Source organism: Aquarana catesbeiana, unplaced genomic scaffold (assembly GCF_042186555.1).
Source record: "Aquarana catesbeiana isolate 2022-GZ unplaced genomic scaffold, ASM4218655v1 unanchor230, whole genome shotgun sequence".
Lineage (NCBI taxonomy): Eukaryota > Metazoa > Chordata > Amphibia > Anura > Ranidae > Aquarana > Aquarana catesbeiana.
The window spans coordinates 44,902-59,696 of NW_027362658.1; the positions used below are offsets into that span (position 1 = coordinate 44,902).

The following is a 14,795-nucleotide window of genomic DNA, read 5'->3' on the forward strand; positions in this document are numbered from 1 at the left end:
TACGAACAAAATGCTACAAATGAAAGCTACACGGGAAAACGTTGCGACAGGAAAATGCTGCGACAGAACTGCTACGAATGAAATGATATGAATGAAACGTTATGACAGGAAAATGCTAAGAATGAAAGCTACACGGGAAAAAGCTACGACACAAAATTGTAAGAATGAAAGCTACATGTGAAAATGCTTCAACAGAAATGCCATGACAGGAAATCACTTCGACAGGAAAAAACGCTATGAACAAAATGCTACGAATGAAAGCTACACAGGAAACGTTGCGACAGGAAAAATGCTACGACAGGAAAATGCTGCGACAGAACTGCTACAAATGAAACGCTACGAATGAAATGCTATGACAGGAAAATACTAAGAATGAAAGCTACACGGGAAAATGCTTCAACAGAAATGACAGGAAATCACTACAACAGGAAAAAATGCTATGAACGAAATGCTACGAATGAAACCTACACCAGAAAACATTGCGACAGGAAAATGCTACGACAGGAAAATGCTGCGACAGAACTGCTACGAATGAAACACTACGAATGAAATGCTACGACAGGAAAATGCTAAGAATGAAAGCTACAGGCGAAAATGCTACAAAAAGAAATGCTACGACAGGAAATTGTAAGAATGAAAGCTACACGTGAAAATGCTTCAACAGAAATGCCATGACAGGAAATCGCTACGACAGGAAAAAACGCTACGAACGAAATGCTACGAATGAAAACTATACGGAAAGACGTTGTGACAGGAAAATGCTACTACAGGAATACTGCGACAGAACTGCTACGAATGAAACGCTATGAATGTAACAATACGAATGAATCACTACGACAGGAAAATGCTAAGAATGAAAATGCTAAGAATGAAAATGCTACGACAGGATTTTGTAAGAATGAAAGCTACACAGAAAAATGCTTCGACAGAAAAATGCCATGACAGGGAATCGCTACGATAGGAAAAAATGCTACGAACGAAATGCTATGAATGAAAGCTACATGGGAAAACGTTGCAACAGAAAAATCGCTACGACAGGAAATGCTACGACAGGAAATGCTATGACTAAAGTTATGACAGGAAATGCTAAGAATGAAATCTACACAGAAAAATGATATGACACGAAATGCTACGACAGGAAATGCTACGAATGAAAGCTACACGGGAAAATGCTACGGCACGAAATGCTACGACACAAAATGCTACGAATGAAAGCTACATGGGAAAATGCTATGACAGGAAATGCTATGAATGAAACCTACACGGGAAAATGCTGCAACTGGAAAACGGCAGAACTGCTACGAACAACATGCTACGACATGAAAACTACGACAGAAAGCTATGAATGAAAGATACGACAGAAATGCTATGAAGGTAATGCTACGACTGAAAGCCACAAATGAACAGCTATGAATGAAAATGCCATGACAGAAATGCTACGATCGAAAAGCTGCGACAGGAATGTTGTGAACAATGACAGATTTGTAGAAATCCAGCCAGAAAACTGAACAGATCTGGTATTAACGTCTGTCATACATTAGTGTCATACGCACAAACAGGGTGATACACAAACCATGTCCCTGCATACCTGCTAGCGAAGGTGGACGATCCCTGCGTTTGGCTCTGGCTTGATACAGTTATGAAATGAATAGAAGCACAGTGTCTGAGCTGTAACTGTCATCCTGGTCTCAGCTCCCACAGCTGCTCTGGAGCCCAGAACCAGCCAATATGGGCGCCAGAGTTCCCCCATGGAGACAGAGCAATCCTTTTGTGCATAACATGCATTGAAAGGGGGGGGTACGTTAGTTTTGAAACTAGCACAGATAGTGTTAACAGCCATGGGCGTGGTAATGCCTGCTGCCAAGCATGTGATATGTGTTGCCATTTAACTTGTATTGGACTCCAATGTTAATACCTGTGTATGTTTGTAGCCTGGCTAGTCTGCTTCCGTAGTAACATTCCTGCCCTTTCCACAGACTCCTTGGTCCCCCCCTCCCCACTTCTCTCATCTCTTTATCAGATCACACTTCCTACCATGCTGACGAGGCACTGACAGATGCAGCCAGGTAGACAAGGAGTAATACATAAGTGAAGACAGCCGAGAGCGTGAGAAAATTGTAAGCCGTTTAACTTCCAGAAACACATCACGGATAGTAGAATGGGATGAGCAAGTAAACGTCCAGGACGGACCCCCCTCCCCCCCTGAGCCGGCATTCCCCCACAATCGGGCTGACACAACCCCCCCGCGCTGAGCTCAGGCTGACACCTGAGTGGGATGGGTGGCATCCGATGCGGACCCTCCATTGATGCCAACTGCCCGTACCTACCGGAACCATGAGAGAGAACCGAAGAGACCCCTGCAGCCAACCGTGCTGCTGCACTGATAGCCAAAAACTAGAAGTGACGCAAAATGCCCTGTGAACCCGGAAATGATCCGACGAAAGATCTGATAGAGGAGGAGGAGGGATATAAATACCCTCAGACTCCTGCGGCCAACCTTCTAACTAGTCAGTAATATATCTGTATCCCCCTTGGTGGGTGTGGTGATGGCCTAGGGTTTCCACCTCATCCCTTTAAAACCAATCACATATTAATTACACAGGTTCTGTGTCTGATTAAGGTGGTATTTAAATTTACTTGGTGCCTTATCTGCATTAAATTAGTCTCAGAACCCGTGTAATTCATATGTGTTCGGGTCTAAAGGGATGAGGTGGCAACCTTAAGATGACTGCATCTATAAGGATATACAGTACATACTACACACACAGCACAAGGCCGTGTTCACACTACAAGATGTTTCTCTGGGCCACAGTTCCTCTGAGTTCCACCCACACTGGCAGTCTCTATGGAATATAGACAGGAAGTGATGTCAGGTACAGACAGGAAGTGACGTCAGGTACAGACAGGAAGTTCTGGGTGAGAGGTGAATTTGGAGGAAGTAGAGAGAAGACATTGCTGGAAGAGGCTGCAGAGAAGGTAATAAGATCTTATTTTCTATTTACACCCAGTAACCCCCCCCGTCATGTCCGTCCTCTTCCTCCATAGTCACTGTGATGTCTTTTATCTCCAGCAGATGATGATACACACATATATAGTGTGGAAATGTAGAATAACCCCGTATATTACAATGAGGGAATTTCTGGTCTGTACCACGAGGGGAGTTATTGATGTCAGTAAATGTCGGTTCCAGACATTGTATGTGGGGGGAATGAAATGATAATTGAAGGTTGGGATTAGGGAAGATTTCTGTATAACTATGACGAGTCTCACAATAGGAGACTGAAAGGGACTGGATTTTGGCTGGATGAGCTGCGAACCTGGAGGGGTGGGGGGCAATTTTAGAAAAAAAAAAACATCCAGATGGGAATAAAAAATACATTTTTAGCTCAATACAAATGTTTCAGCTGGACTGAATTTAGATTTTTGCCTTTGATTCATCTGTTTTATGTGGTGTTTTTTTTTTTTTTGAAAATAATTTTTTTAGAGTTTTCAATTTCACATACAGCTGTAGCCCCCGCAGGGGCAAGACCAACGGGTCACATTCTCATACAGCACATAGAACATTAAAAAAAACAAACAGAACAGTCTGCTAAACTACTACCCCAATGTGGGGAGAGGGTTCAGTTCAGGATTAACCATGCTCAAACTTGGGATACTAAGATACAAATTAGAATGCTCCTCTCATGACTAAGTGAGTGATTAGAGACTATATTTCGGTTAGAGTAGGATTCATTTCCGCTTGCCATAGTGGCGTCATGGAGCCAACATGTCCAAACCTTATTAAATTTTTTCGGGCAACCCCTGTTTGCATAAGTGGCCTTGTACAGGGGCAGACTGGCATTTATCAATCCCTTCCAGAATTGGACAGAAGAAGGGAATGAATACTTCCAATGCATTGTGATAGCTTCGCGAGCGTAAGATGATAATAATATACTGATAAGTATTCTCCTGGCCATGGTCACTGACAGTTGCTCCACCAAACCCAACAAGCAGTATCTCGGGCCACATGGTATGTGAAATTTGGTTACCTTGTTAATCACTTGAAAGACCTCCTGCCAGTAGAGTTGCATTGCTGGGCAGCCCCAAAAGATGTGGAAAAACTCCCCAGGTTGGTGCGTACATCTTCAGCACAGTGGGGAGTGTGCCGTAGACATCCTGTGGAGCCTGTGAGGCGTATAATATGCTCTGTGTAGTATTATATGTTGAACCATCTTATCTCTGGCTGAGACCAGAGGGGAGAAGGGGAAATCCCAAATCTCCCTCCAGTCATCCTCATCCAGTCCCGGGATGTCCCCCTCCCATTTCCTGCAGAGGGAGGATAGCAACCACTAGTAGATAGCCATAGAGTTGAGATGTGGGCTTTTCCAAGTCTTTCACTCGGAGGGTAGAGTCCAATTCTGAATAAGTCAGAGTTACCCGTTGACCCAAAAATTGGCACCTGAAGGCATGAGCAATCTGGAGGTATCTAAAATGGGCTTGTGCCGGTACATTCAATTTTCATTGCAGAGTATTAAAAGAAGACAACTCAGAGTTCATGATAATATGTTCTGGCCTCACAATTTGGTGTTTGGCCCAAGCCTGTGGATCTGGGATGGTGAAGAAATGTGGAAGACTGGGGTTCAGCCGCAATGGTGTGTGTAGAGAAAAGGAATTCTGCTGGGCTTCACTCATTTTCCATGATTGTATGGTGTTATTCATAGAGGGAGTAAGGTGGTGAGGGTTTTTTTTTCCCCCTAAACAACAACCCTTTTAAGGCCTCCAGGGATTTGACTATGGCTGCCTCCAGCACTATGGCAGAATTGGCTAGGTCAGGTTGAAGCCACCAATGGGCAGTCACTAGCTGGGCAGCCAGGAAATACTTGTAGCAATCAGGAAGGGCCAATCCCCCCCCCCCCCCCCATCCACTGGCCTGGTCAAAGTAGTGTATTTGTATCTGGGCGGTTTTGATCCCCAGATAAAGGACGTGAAAAGTTGTTTGATGGAATTAAAGAGTTTTTTTGAGAGCCACTGAGGAGAGTTCCTAAAAATATATGTGAATTTGGGGAGGACCCTCATTTTTAGGAGGTTAATGCGTCCAATTAGTGAGAGAGTGAGGTTCCTCCATGCTTTTAGTTTGGTTTAAACCCCAGCTAATACAGGATCCAAGTTGAGTCTCACAAAGTCCTTACTATGTCTAGATATCACAATTCCCAAATAAGTAAAGTGGTCCACCCACTGCAGCATGAGAGATGGGGATGCGGAGGATCTAGCCCCCTCGTACACCAGGAACAACTGGGATTTGTGCCAATTCACCCGTAATGGAAGGTGTTCATTATACTGAGGGCACCCTGCAGAGAGGCCCAGCATCATTCAAGAAGAGTAGTAAGTCATTAGCATAGAGAGCCACTCTCTCCTCCAGCCATCCTACCCGAAGGCCGCAAATCAGCCACTGTAGCAGGATGGTCAGAAGGATTAGGTAGAAGCGGAGCTCATCTACTGCACGTCTGTCCTGCTTCTCATCCGGACATACCGTTTTATGCATTTTTATATAGTTTTACCAATTATTGATGATTTTACATAAAGTTTTGTAGGAATTTAGTGATATATGATAATATAGAAGATGTAATTCTGGGCTATAACTGGTTAAGGAATCTGGGCGGGGGTAGGATATTTTGTGCAAGCGCTGCCCGAACATTTATTATTTGTAGATTAAACCCTTCAGAATTGGAACATTTCCCCACTTACGAGGCCGGAACATTCTCTTCATTTTGGAGATACATTCTAATAATATGGTCCTCTAAACAAACAGCACTGACAATAAACAGACAAAACAATGACCGTGCTGACCATACATGGCCTACAAAGGGCAATTATTACACTACACAGGCAGCAAATGGGAAATCCTTACAATATGCAGCCAACACAATAATGGAGTGCAGGGGTCAGGAGTATGGAGCATAGAGCCCCTTACATTGCTAGTCAGGAGGAAGAAAACATTCCCCAGCCTGCCAAGAAGAATATGTTCCATCATTGGTGTCAGAGGGAGGAAAATACTGAGGGCTTTGACTGAGCAGAGGTGTAACTAGAACCTTCAGGGACCTGATGCAAAAAAACATGAAGGGCCCCCTGACCCACTGGTCCCAGGGACCTTCCCACTGATTCTGTGGCCCTATACTTCCACAGTGGGACCCTTTCCTGTTGTCTTTGCCCCCCCCTCCCCCGTGGTAATGGAACACTATAGCCTAGTCGCAAGTGCGACCTTTGCAACCTGGTAGTTCCGCCATTGTCTCACCTCCACGATCTTGCACACAGGACTCGCCTCTACCGATTTCTCACACAGGGCTCATGTTCGGGATTGCACACACAGGACTCAACTTCATTGATTGCACACACAGGACTCACCTCTGATGATTGCACACACAGGACTCACCCCTGCTGACCTCACACACAGAGCTCACCTCCACCGATCTCTCACACGGGGCTCACCTTCATTGATCGCACACACAGGGCTCACCTCCGCTGACCTCACACACAGGGCTCACCTCCACCGATCTCTCACACAGGGCTCATGTTCAGCGATTGCACACACAGGGCTCACCTCCGCTGACCTCACACACAGGGCTCACCTCCGCTGACCTCACACACAGGGCTCACCTCCGCTGACCTCACACACAGGGCTCACCTCCGCTGACCTCACACACAGGGCTCTCCTCCGCTGACCTCACACACAGGGCTCACCTCCGCTGACCTCACACACAGGGCTCACCTCCGCTGACCTCACACACAGGGCTCACCTCCGCTGACCTCACACACAGGGCTCACCTCCGCTGACCTCACACACAGGGCTCACCTCCGCTGACCTCACACACAGGGCTCACCTCCGCTGACCTCACACACAGGGCTCACCTCCGCTGACCTCACACACAGGGCTCACCTCCGCTGACCTCACACACAGGGCTCACCCCTTCTGACCTCACACACAGGGCTTACCTCCGCTAACACACGGGGCTCACCTCCGCCGATTGCACACACACGGCTCACCTCCGCCGATTGCACACACACGGCTCACCTCTGCCGATTGCACACACACGGCTCACCTCTGCCGATTGCATACACACGGCTCACCTCCGCCGAGTGCACACACAGGGCTCACCTCCGCCGATTGCACACACAGGGTTCACCTCCGCCGATTGCACACACAGGGCTCACCTCCGCCGATTGCACACACAGGGCTCACCTCCGCCGATTGCGCACACACAGGGCTCACCTCCGCCGATTGCGCACACACAGGGCTCACCTCCGCCGATTGCACACACAGGGCTCACCTCCGCCGATTGCGCACACACAGGGCTCACCTCCGCCGATTGCACACACAGGGCTCACCTCCGCCGATTGCGCACACACAGGGCTCACCTCCGCCGATTGCGCACACACAGGGCTCACCTCCGCCGATTGCACACACAGGGCTCACCTCCGCCGATTGCACACACAGGGCTCACCTCCGCCGATTGCACACACAGGGCTCACCTCCGCCGATTGCACACACAGGGCTCACCTCCGCCGATTGCACACACAGGGCTCACCTCCGCCGATTGCACACACAGGGCTCACCTCCACAGATTGCACACATAGGGCTCACCTCCGCCGATCACATCCTGCAGTGCCCAGCAAGGCACTTTGTTCTCTGTGACCCCAAACATGGCATAATGAAGCCACTGAAGTTCCCAAGTGATGACAAAGGGTGGCATGAGGTGCAGGAATGGGAGAGAAGGGGGTCTGAACTAAAGTGCCAGTCAGAGGGGTTATGGGCAGGGGTGGCAGAGGGATGAGATGAGGAGGATAGATAGGAATGGGTGGGGCAGATGAAGGGGCAATAATATTTACTGCCCTGGAAGGGACTCCAATGAGTTTGGGAGGAGGTGAGGGGCAGCAGGCTGGGCAGAAACTCCAGAGAGTAGCTGACAGAGGTAGGAGAGGCGTTTGAGATGTGCGGAGAGCTGATCCTGCCCTTCCACACATCTCGAGGACCCCCACCCCACACACAGGCACCCATGAGCTGCAGCTGGCATCAGTGCTGGGTCTTGCAGAGCAAGCACAGGGTGCAGGGTCTGCCCAGTATGGAGAACTTTGAGCTTGTATCTGTAAGGGGATGAGCTTGGGGAGGAGTTGGCAGATCAAGGACCGCAAGGGGACTCTGCACAGAGAGGGCTCTACAATGGCTGAATGTGCTACCCACCCTGTTCTCAGCAATCCTACTTGGCGATCACCAGGGGTGCCACCACTGATCCTGGGACTCTTTACTCTGGCAGCAGGACCCTTTCCTGCTGTCCTGGCCACCCTCCCCCCGCGTTGGCTGAACACCAAGGCCCAGTCGCATGTGTGACCTTTGAGACTGTGGTAGTTTTGCCACAGGTTCTGAGTAAACTAGAGAAGCTAAGGGGTCTCTGAGGTGGTAGTGGGATTAAAGGACTCTTCTGGGAGCCACTGAGGGTTTACTTCATCTGAGATTCGCTGAGGAAGTCCACACTGACGATACGCGTGCGAGGGGCTCTGTGATGTCAGTACAGCCACCCATCTGGTTCATTTTATGCTGTATACTCCTGCACTGGGAAACAGTGCTTGCTTTGTGAGTAATAGTTTTCTTATTTAATAAATTTTATACCTTTACGTATGGAGAGTACTATGTCCTGTAATTTTTGTTTTTAACATGATATATATCAACCGATGAGACTGAATTTGGGATACTGCCTGTGGACCCCTATCTCCATAATCTACCCTGTGGAAGGGAATGCATGAGTGACCTTGCTGTTAACGCAGAAGGTCCACTCAATAAGGTGAGCAGCCTAGACCCTTGGTGGAGGTTCACATTGGTGGTGATACAACGAATACAATCTTATACTATCACTTCACCACTGCACCCTTTCCTTGCCAACTGAGGGATCCCCCTTCTGAAAGTGGGCAGCTTTTGATCTCCTCGGACTAAGATATACTTTTTGGGACTTTGCCTCATGCGTTTTATTTATGTACGTTTTAATATGTACATTTTATGTGTATACATCTCACCTGTATTGAGCGCTGCACTGCTATATTTTGTGTATGTCTTTTTAGGTTTTGTATATTGACCTACAGTGTCCAGCTGCTGAGTTTTAGTAATTAGGTTTTGCGCTGTCTGTTTCTTCTGTTTAAGTGTTCATCTGAAGGTCTCTGGGACCCCTGAGGAGGAAGTGTAGCAGAAGGACTTTGGGGGCCTCCTAGGAAGTAATAGGAGTGAATAACTATGAGAGGTTAGTGGGGCTGAAAAGCTGTGGGGGCTCTGAGGAGGTAACCAGGCTGCAAGGCTCTGAGGGAAGAGGGGACTTTAGGGCTCATAGGGGCTCTTGATCTCTGTATGTCCTCCCACCCCACCTGCACTTTTCCGACCTCCTTGAGGAACTCCTACCAGCAAGTGAAGGAAGCCTTCACCTCACTATCTCACTGGTCAAAAAATATGTTGCAGGACAAAAATAGACCAAGAGAACAAACCCCTCCCCCCGCTGTCCTCCTCCTCTTACCCACACTGGGTTGCTATTGGAGAGAACAGAACAGACTCCTCCCCCACAGTTCTCTACTCCACCAGCAGCATCCTCCTGCTGTCCAATCCAATCTCCTTTCTTATTGCAGAAATTGACAGTGACATCACTCCTGTCAGTCAGCAGGCTGACGGAGATTGGAGCCTTGCAGCCAGATTATCTGGCAACTCCGGCCAAAAGTCAGCAAGTTCCCCTTCCTGGACATCATGATGACCCGACATTGTCCTCACATCACTGCCTCAGAGCCAATAAGTCAAAGGAAGGATCGTATTTATCATTCCTTGTCTGAAGATCTAAAACGAATCAAACCCAGTTCAGAAACCAAACAACCCAACAGAGAAAAGGGAATATCTGATCCAGCAGGCCAAGACAGTCCCAGGAGCTAAAAAATATATCGGACACTAAACAGTCCTTACTAAATGTGTTCCCATGGGGCAGTATTTCTTAAAGTGGATGTAAACCCAATGTCATCCTTTCTAAACTACTGCCATAGGGGTTATCTATAAGGATATACATGCCTCCTGCATGTATCTTTACCTGTCAAATGTCTCCCCTCTGTCTGTTATGAGACCCAAAAACCTGCAGATTCTGTGGGCGGGTCTGTTGTCTGGAGCTCAGTGGGTGGAGTCAGTAGACTCTCCGCCCACCTCTACACTCCTCTTGTCAATATGCATTTTTTCTGTGTATTTCTAACACTGAACTTCTGCTATGATCTCTAACATCCAGTGAAAAGACAGAAAAGTAACCACATGACTTCAGCATGCCAAATCATGCTGAGGTGTGGAACAGCCAATCCTTGCAGAGCCGCTGAAGAAAGGAGTGGGGGAGGGAACTAAAAAATACTGCATGTCTTAGTCTAGTGCACGAGATGTAAATCACCTGTCACTCACAGCAAGGGGGAGGATTTGACAAAGTTTTTCTCTATCAAGTTTTATCTCACTGAACAATAAAAGAGGATTGCTCAGAGATGGATTAACTCTTTGTGGCAAGACTGGGCTCAAATGATAGGAAATCTTATACTCTACATTATGACATCAAAAAAAAAAAAAAAATTTGGGTTTACATCCACGTTAAATGTACAGCAACCCTCCTATTACCCCCTCACATCCACATCCTATTATTGTGTGACCAATACTATCTAAATAATTCTTACTTTCATTTCCCAAAGTTACCTTCTACAAGGAGACCTGTATAGATCAAATGACGGCACCAATGAGGATGGAGGAGGACCGGAGTCACATGACTGAGAAGATACTAAACCTCACCCTGGAGATCATCTACCTGCTGACCGGAGAGGTGAGGAGGATTCTGGGAGGTCACATGACATCACTCTTATCTCTATTAATAAAACACAGACCTGACCAGAGAGGTGAGGAGGATTCTGGGAGGTTACATGACATTATTCTTCTCTCGATTAATAAAACAGACTTGACCGGAGAGGTGAGGAGGATTCTGGGAGGTTACATGACATTATTCTTCTCTCGATTAATAAAACAGACTTGACCGGAGAGGTGAGGAGGATTCTGGGATTCTAACATGATATTCCTATTGGTTCCTCAATACAGAGATTTCCTCTTGTGAAGTCAGGTGATCATATGACCATCACAGTGCCTCCATGTGACTCCCTAAAACCTGAGAGACACAACATGCAGAAGATTCTAGAAGTCACCAAGAAGATGATGGAGCTGCTGACAGGAGAGGTGAGCGGTGCTGGGAATTCTGGGACATTATCCAGTAACAGACAAGGGATGTGTCTGGATGGTGACTGTATCATTGTGTGTGTCAGGTTCCTATAAGGTGTCAGGATGTCACTGTCTATTTCTCCATGGAGGAGTGGGAGTATTTAGAAGGACACAAGGATCTCTACAAGGATGTCATGATGGACAATCGGCAGAATGTCAGTTTTGTGAAGAATGTAAGGAAGGAATTTCCCTGGAATGAGATGATATTGAACCTCACCCTGGAGATCCTCAGCCTGCTGACTGGAGAGGTGAGTGTAATGAAGGGGGTTAAATCTGACTCCACAGTACACTGGGATGTATTTAGAATGACTTTAAGTCTTCTAATGTTCTTCTAATCCAATATTTCTCAACATTTTTGCCTTTGAGGAACTCTTGGCAAAAAATTTGAGGTCTTGGGAAACCCCTAAAATAATTTTGTACTTGAGCTATTTTGCAAAGAAGAATGGACAAAAATGTCACACTCTAGATGTTCAAAGCTGGTAGAGACATCCCCAAAAAGACTTGCAGCTGTAATTGCAGTGAAAGGGGGTTCTACAAAGTATTCACTCAGGGGGCGCCATACAAATGCATGTTTAAACTTTTCATTTTATTTATTTGTAAAAAAGCTTTGAAAACATTTATCATTTTCCTTCCACTTCACAATGATGTGCCACTTTGTGTTGGTCTATCACATAAAAGTCCAATAAAAAAATCACATAAAAGCCCAATAAAAAATAAAAATCAATTTACGTTTTTGGTTGTAACATGACAACATTTTTTTTTTAATTTAAAGAGGTATGAATACTTTCTCAAGACACTGTACTTCCCTAATGTGGAACTTAGGCTGGCTTTTTTTCTGCAAAGAAGCTTAATTCATCTTCAACTGAAATTAGACAAGGGTATCACCAATGACAGAGCACAGGAGAATCATGTCACCAGGTCAGGGCACAGGGGAGTCTCCAGGTCAGAGCACAGGGGAGTCTCCAGGTCAGGGCACAAGGAGGTCACCTTGTCAAGTCACAGAGGAGTCACTTCACCAGGGCAGGGCACAGGGGAGTCTCCAGGTCAGAGCACAGGGGAGTCTCCAGGTCAGGGCACAAGGAGGTCACCTTGTCAAGTCACAGAGGAGTCACTTCACCAGGGCAGGGCAAGGGGAGTCACCAGGACAGAGCACAAGGGGAGTCACCAGGACAGAGCACAAGGGGAGTCACCAGGACAGAGCACAAGGGGAGTCACCAGCACAGAGCACAAGGGGAGTCACCAGCACAGAGCACAAGGGGAGTCACCAGGACAGAGCACAAGGGGAGTCACCAGCACAGAGCACAAGGGGAGTCACCAGCACAGAGCACAAGGGGAGTCGCCAGCACAGAGCACAAGGAGGTCGTCATGTCAAGTCACAGACAAGTCACTTCAGCAGGGCACAGGGGAGTCACGTCACCAGGGCAGGGCACAGGGGAGTCACCAGGACAGAGCACAAGGAGGTCACCATGTCAAGTCACAGAGGAGTCACTTCACCAGGGCAGGGCACAGGGGTGTCACCAGGTCAGGGCACAGGGGTGTCACCAGGTCAGGGCACAGGGGTGTCACCAGGTCAGGGGTGTCACCAGGTCAGGGCACAGGGGTGTCTCCAGGGAAGGGCACAGAGTTGTCGCCAGGGCAGGGCACACAGGAGTCATCAGGTCTGGGATCAGGGGTGTCACAAGGTCTGGGCACAGGGGTTCTGTAGTAGTGTTTTCCTCCCCATACAGAGCTGCACAGGGAAGCTGCTGGCACGTGTCTGTTATGGTGCGCTGATCCCAGTCAACTCTCCTCTCTCATCTATCCCAGGTGATGTCACACACAAATGCCTGGGATGGACAGAAGTGGGGGGCCGGCAGAGATCAGTGGAGTACAGTTAGGATTAGTGGGAGTACAGGTATGCTGTACACATGTCACCTATTGTGCTCACCTCACTACAGCATTCCACACCTGCTGGAATCAATAGTCACTGATGAGAGAGGGAGACAAGATGCTTCTCACATGCTGCACGCCCTCTGAAGTGATGTCACAGTAGCTGGAACTACAGGGGAGACATCGGTATCAATGCCCCTTGTCAGTACTCACTGTCAGTGTGCATTGGACAGATCTAGATCTTTGTAAATTCTCCTTGGGTTTGGACTTTAAAGGCACTAAATGCGTAACACTTAAAGTAGAAAAACAATATACTGAACATTTTTATTAAATAGACATGAATAAAAGCATTAGCATAGAATGTACATGGCCTGTTAGCTAAAATTACACCAACAAAAGGAGCGAGGATGAGTTGTGAATACTCAACCCGACATGTTTCAGAGTATAAACATCTCTTTCCTCAGGGGTATAGGAGATTAATTATTTATCTATAATATAAATACAAAAATCAATACCAAAAAACAACAACGATGAACCAGTAATGGTTCCCAAACATACACATACTCCAATGGTGTATACACCATTGGAGTATGTGTAAGTTTGGGAACCATTACTCATTGTGTGTGTGTGTGTGTATATGTATGTATGTAATAAATATATATACACACGGTATTTGTTTTTTTGGTATTGATTTTTATATTTATATTATAAATAAATGGTCAATCTCCTATACCCCTGAGGAAAGAGATGATTATATTAGATATATTCTGAAACGTGTCAGGTGGAGCATTGTCACAACTCATCATCACTCTTTTTGTTGGTGTAATTTTAGCTAACAGGCCATGTACATTCTATGCTAATGCTTTTATTCATGTCTATTTAATAAAAATCTATATTGTTTTTCTACTTTAAGTGTTATGCATTTAGTGGCATTAACCACTTGCGGACCACCCGCCATCGTTGTACATCGGTACTTTGATGTGGAATACCGTTGTTATGGCAGCAGCTAGCTGCCATAACCCCGGTATCCTCTTCAACAGCGGATGGCCCTCTTTCAGACAAAAGCGGTCTCCGTGGTGGATTCACTGCAAGATCACTTTTATCAGGAGGCGGGAGAGGGCCCCCCTCCCGCCACGCAGCTTACCGGAGCCGTCGGTAGCGGTGGAGATGATCGCGTCTTTCCCCCTGACAGGCCTGGAGCCGAGTGAGGGAAAGATGGCCCCCGCTTGGCTCCATAGCATTGGATGACGGAAGCGACGTCAAACGTCACTTCCACCCAATGGTCTTAAAGGGGAAATTTTTTATTTTTTTGCAAAAAAAAAGACATTTATGTTTATTTTTATTGCATTTAAGTGTAAATATTAGATCTGAGGTCTTTTTGATCTTACATTTAAGAGGTCCTGTCATGCTTTTTTCCTATGTTGGATATTTGCATTCCTAGTAATAGGATTAAAAGTGACCCACTTTTTTTTAAAAAAGGACAGTGTAAAATAAAAAGTAAAATATTTAAGAAATAAAAAAATGAAAGCATCCCATCAAGCTCGCACGCAGAAGTAAACACATACGCAAGTTGCGCCCCTGTATGAAAACGGTGTTGAAACCACACATGTGAGGTATCGTCGCGATCGTTAGAGCG

General features: G+C 46.7%; 1 protein-coding gene across 1 annotated transcript; it reads left to right on the forward strand.

Annotated features, from left to right (window-relative positions):
• Positions 1–2,918: 2,918 nt before the first annotated feature.
• LOC141121779 (gastrula zinc finger protein XlCGF66.1-like) lies at positions 2,919–11,538 on the forward strand (the record flags this gene model as incomplete). Its single annotated transcript, XM_073611497.1, has 5 exons — positions 2,919–2,976; positions 9,167–9,263; positions 10,717–10,844; positions 11,114–11,248; positions 11,335–11,538. Coding segments are annotated over exons 2-5 (474 nt in total), but the record flags the coding sequence as incomplete, so codon positions are not given.
• Between the last annotated feature and the right edge of the window lie 3,257 nt (positions 11,539–14,795).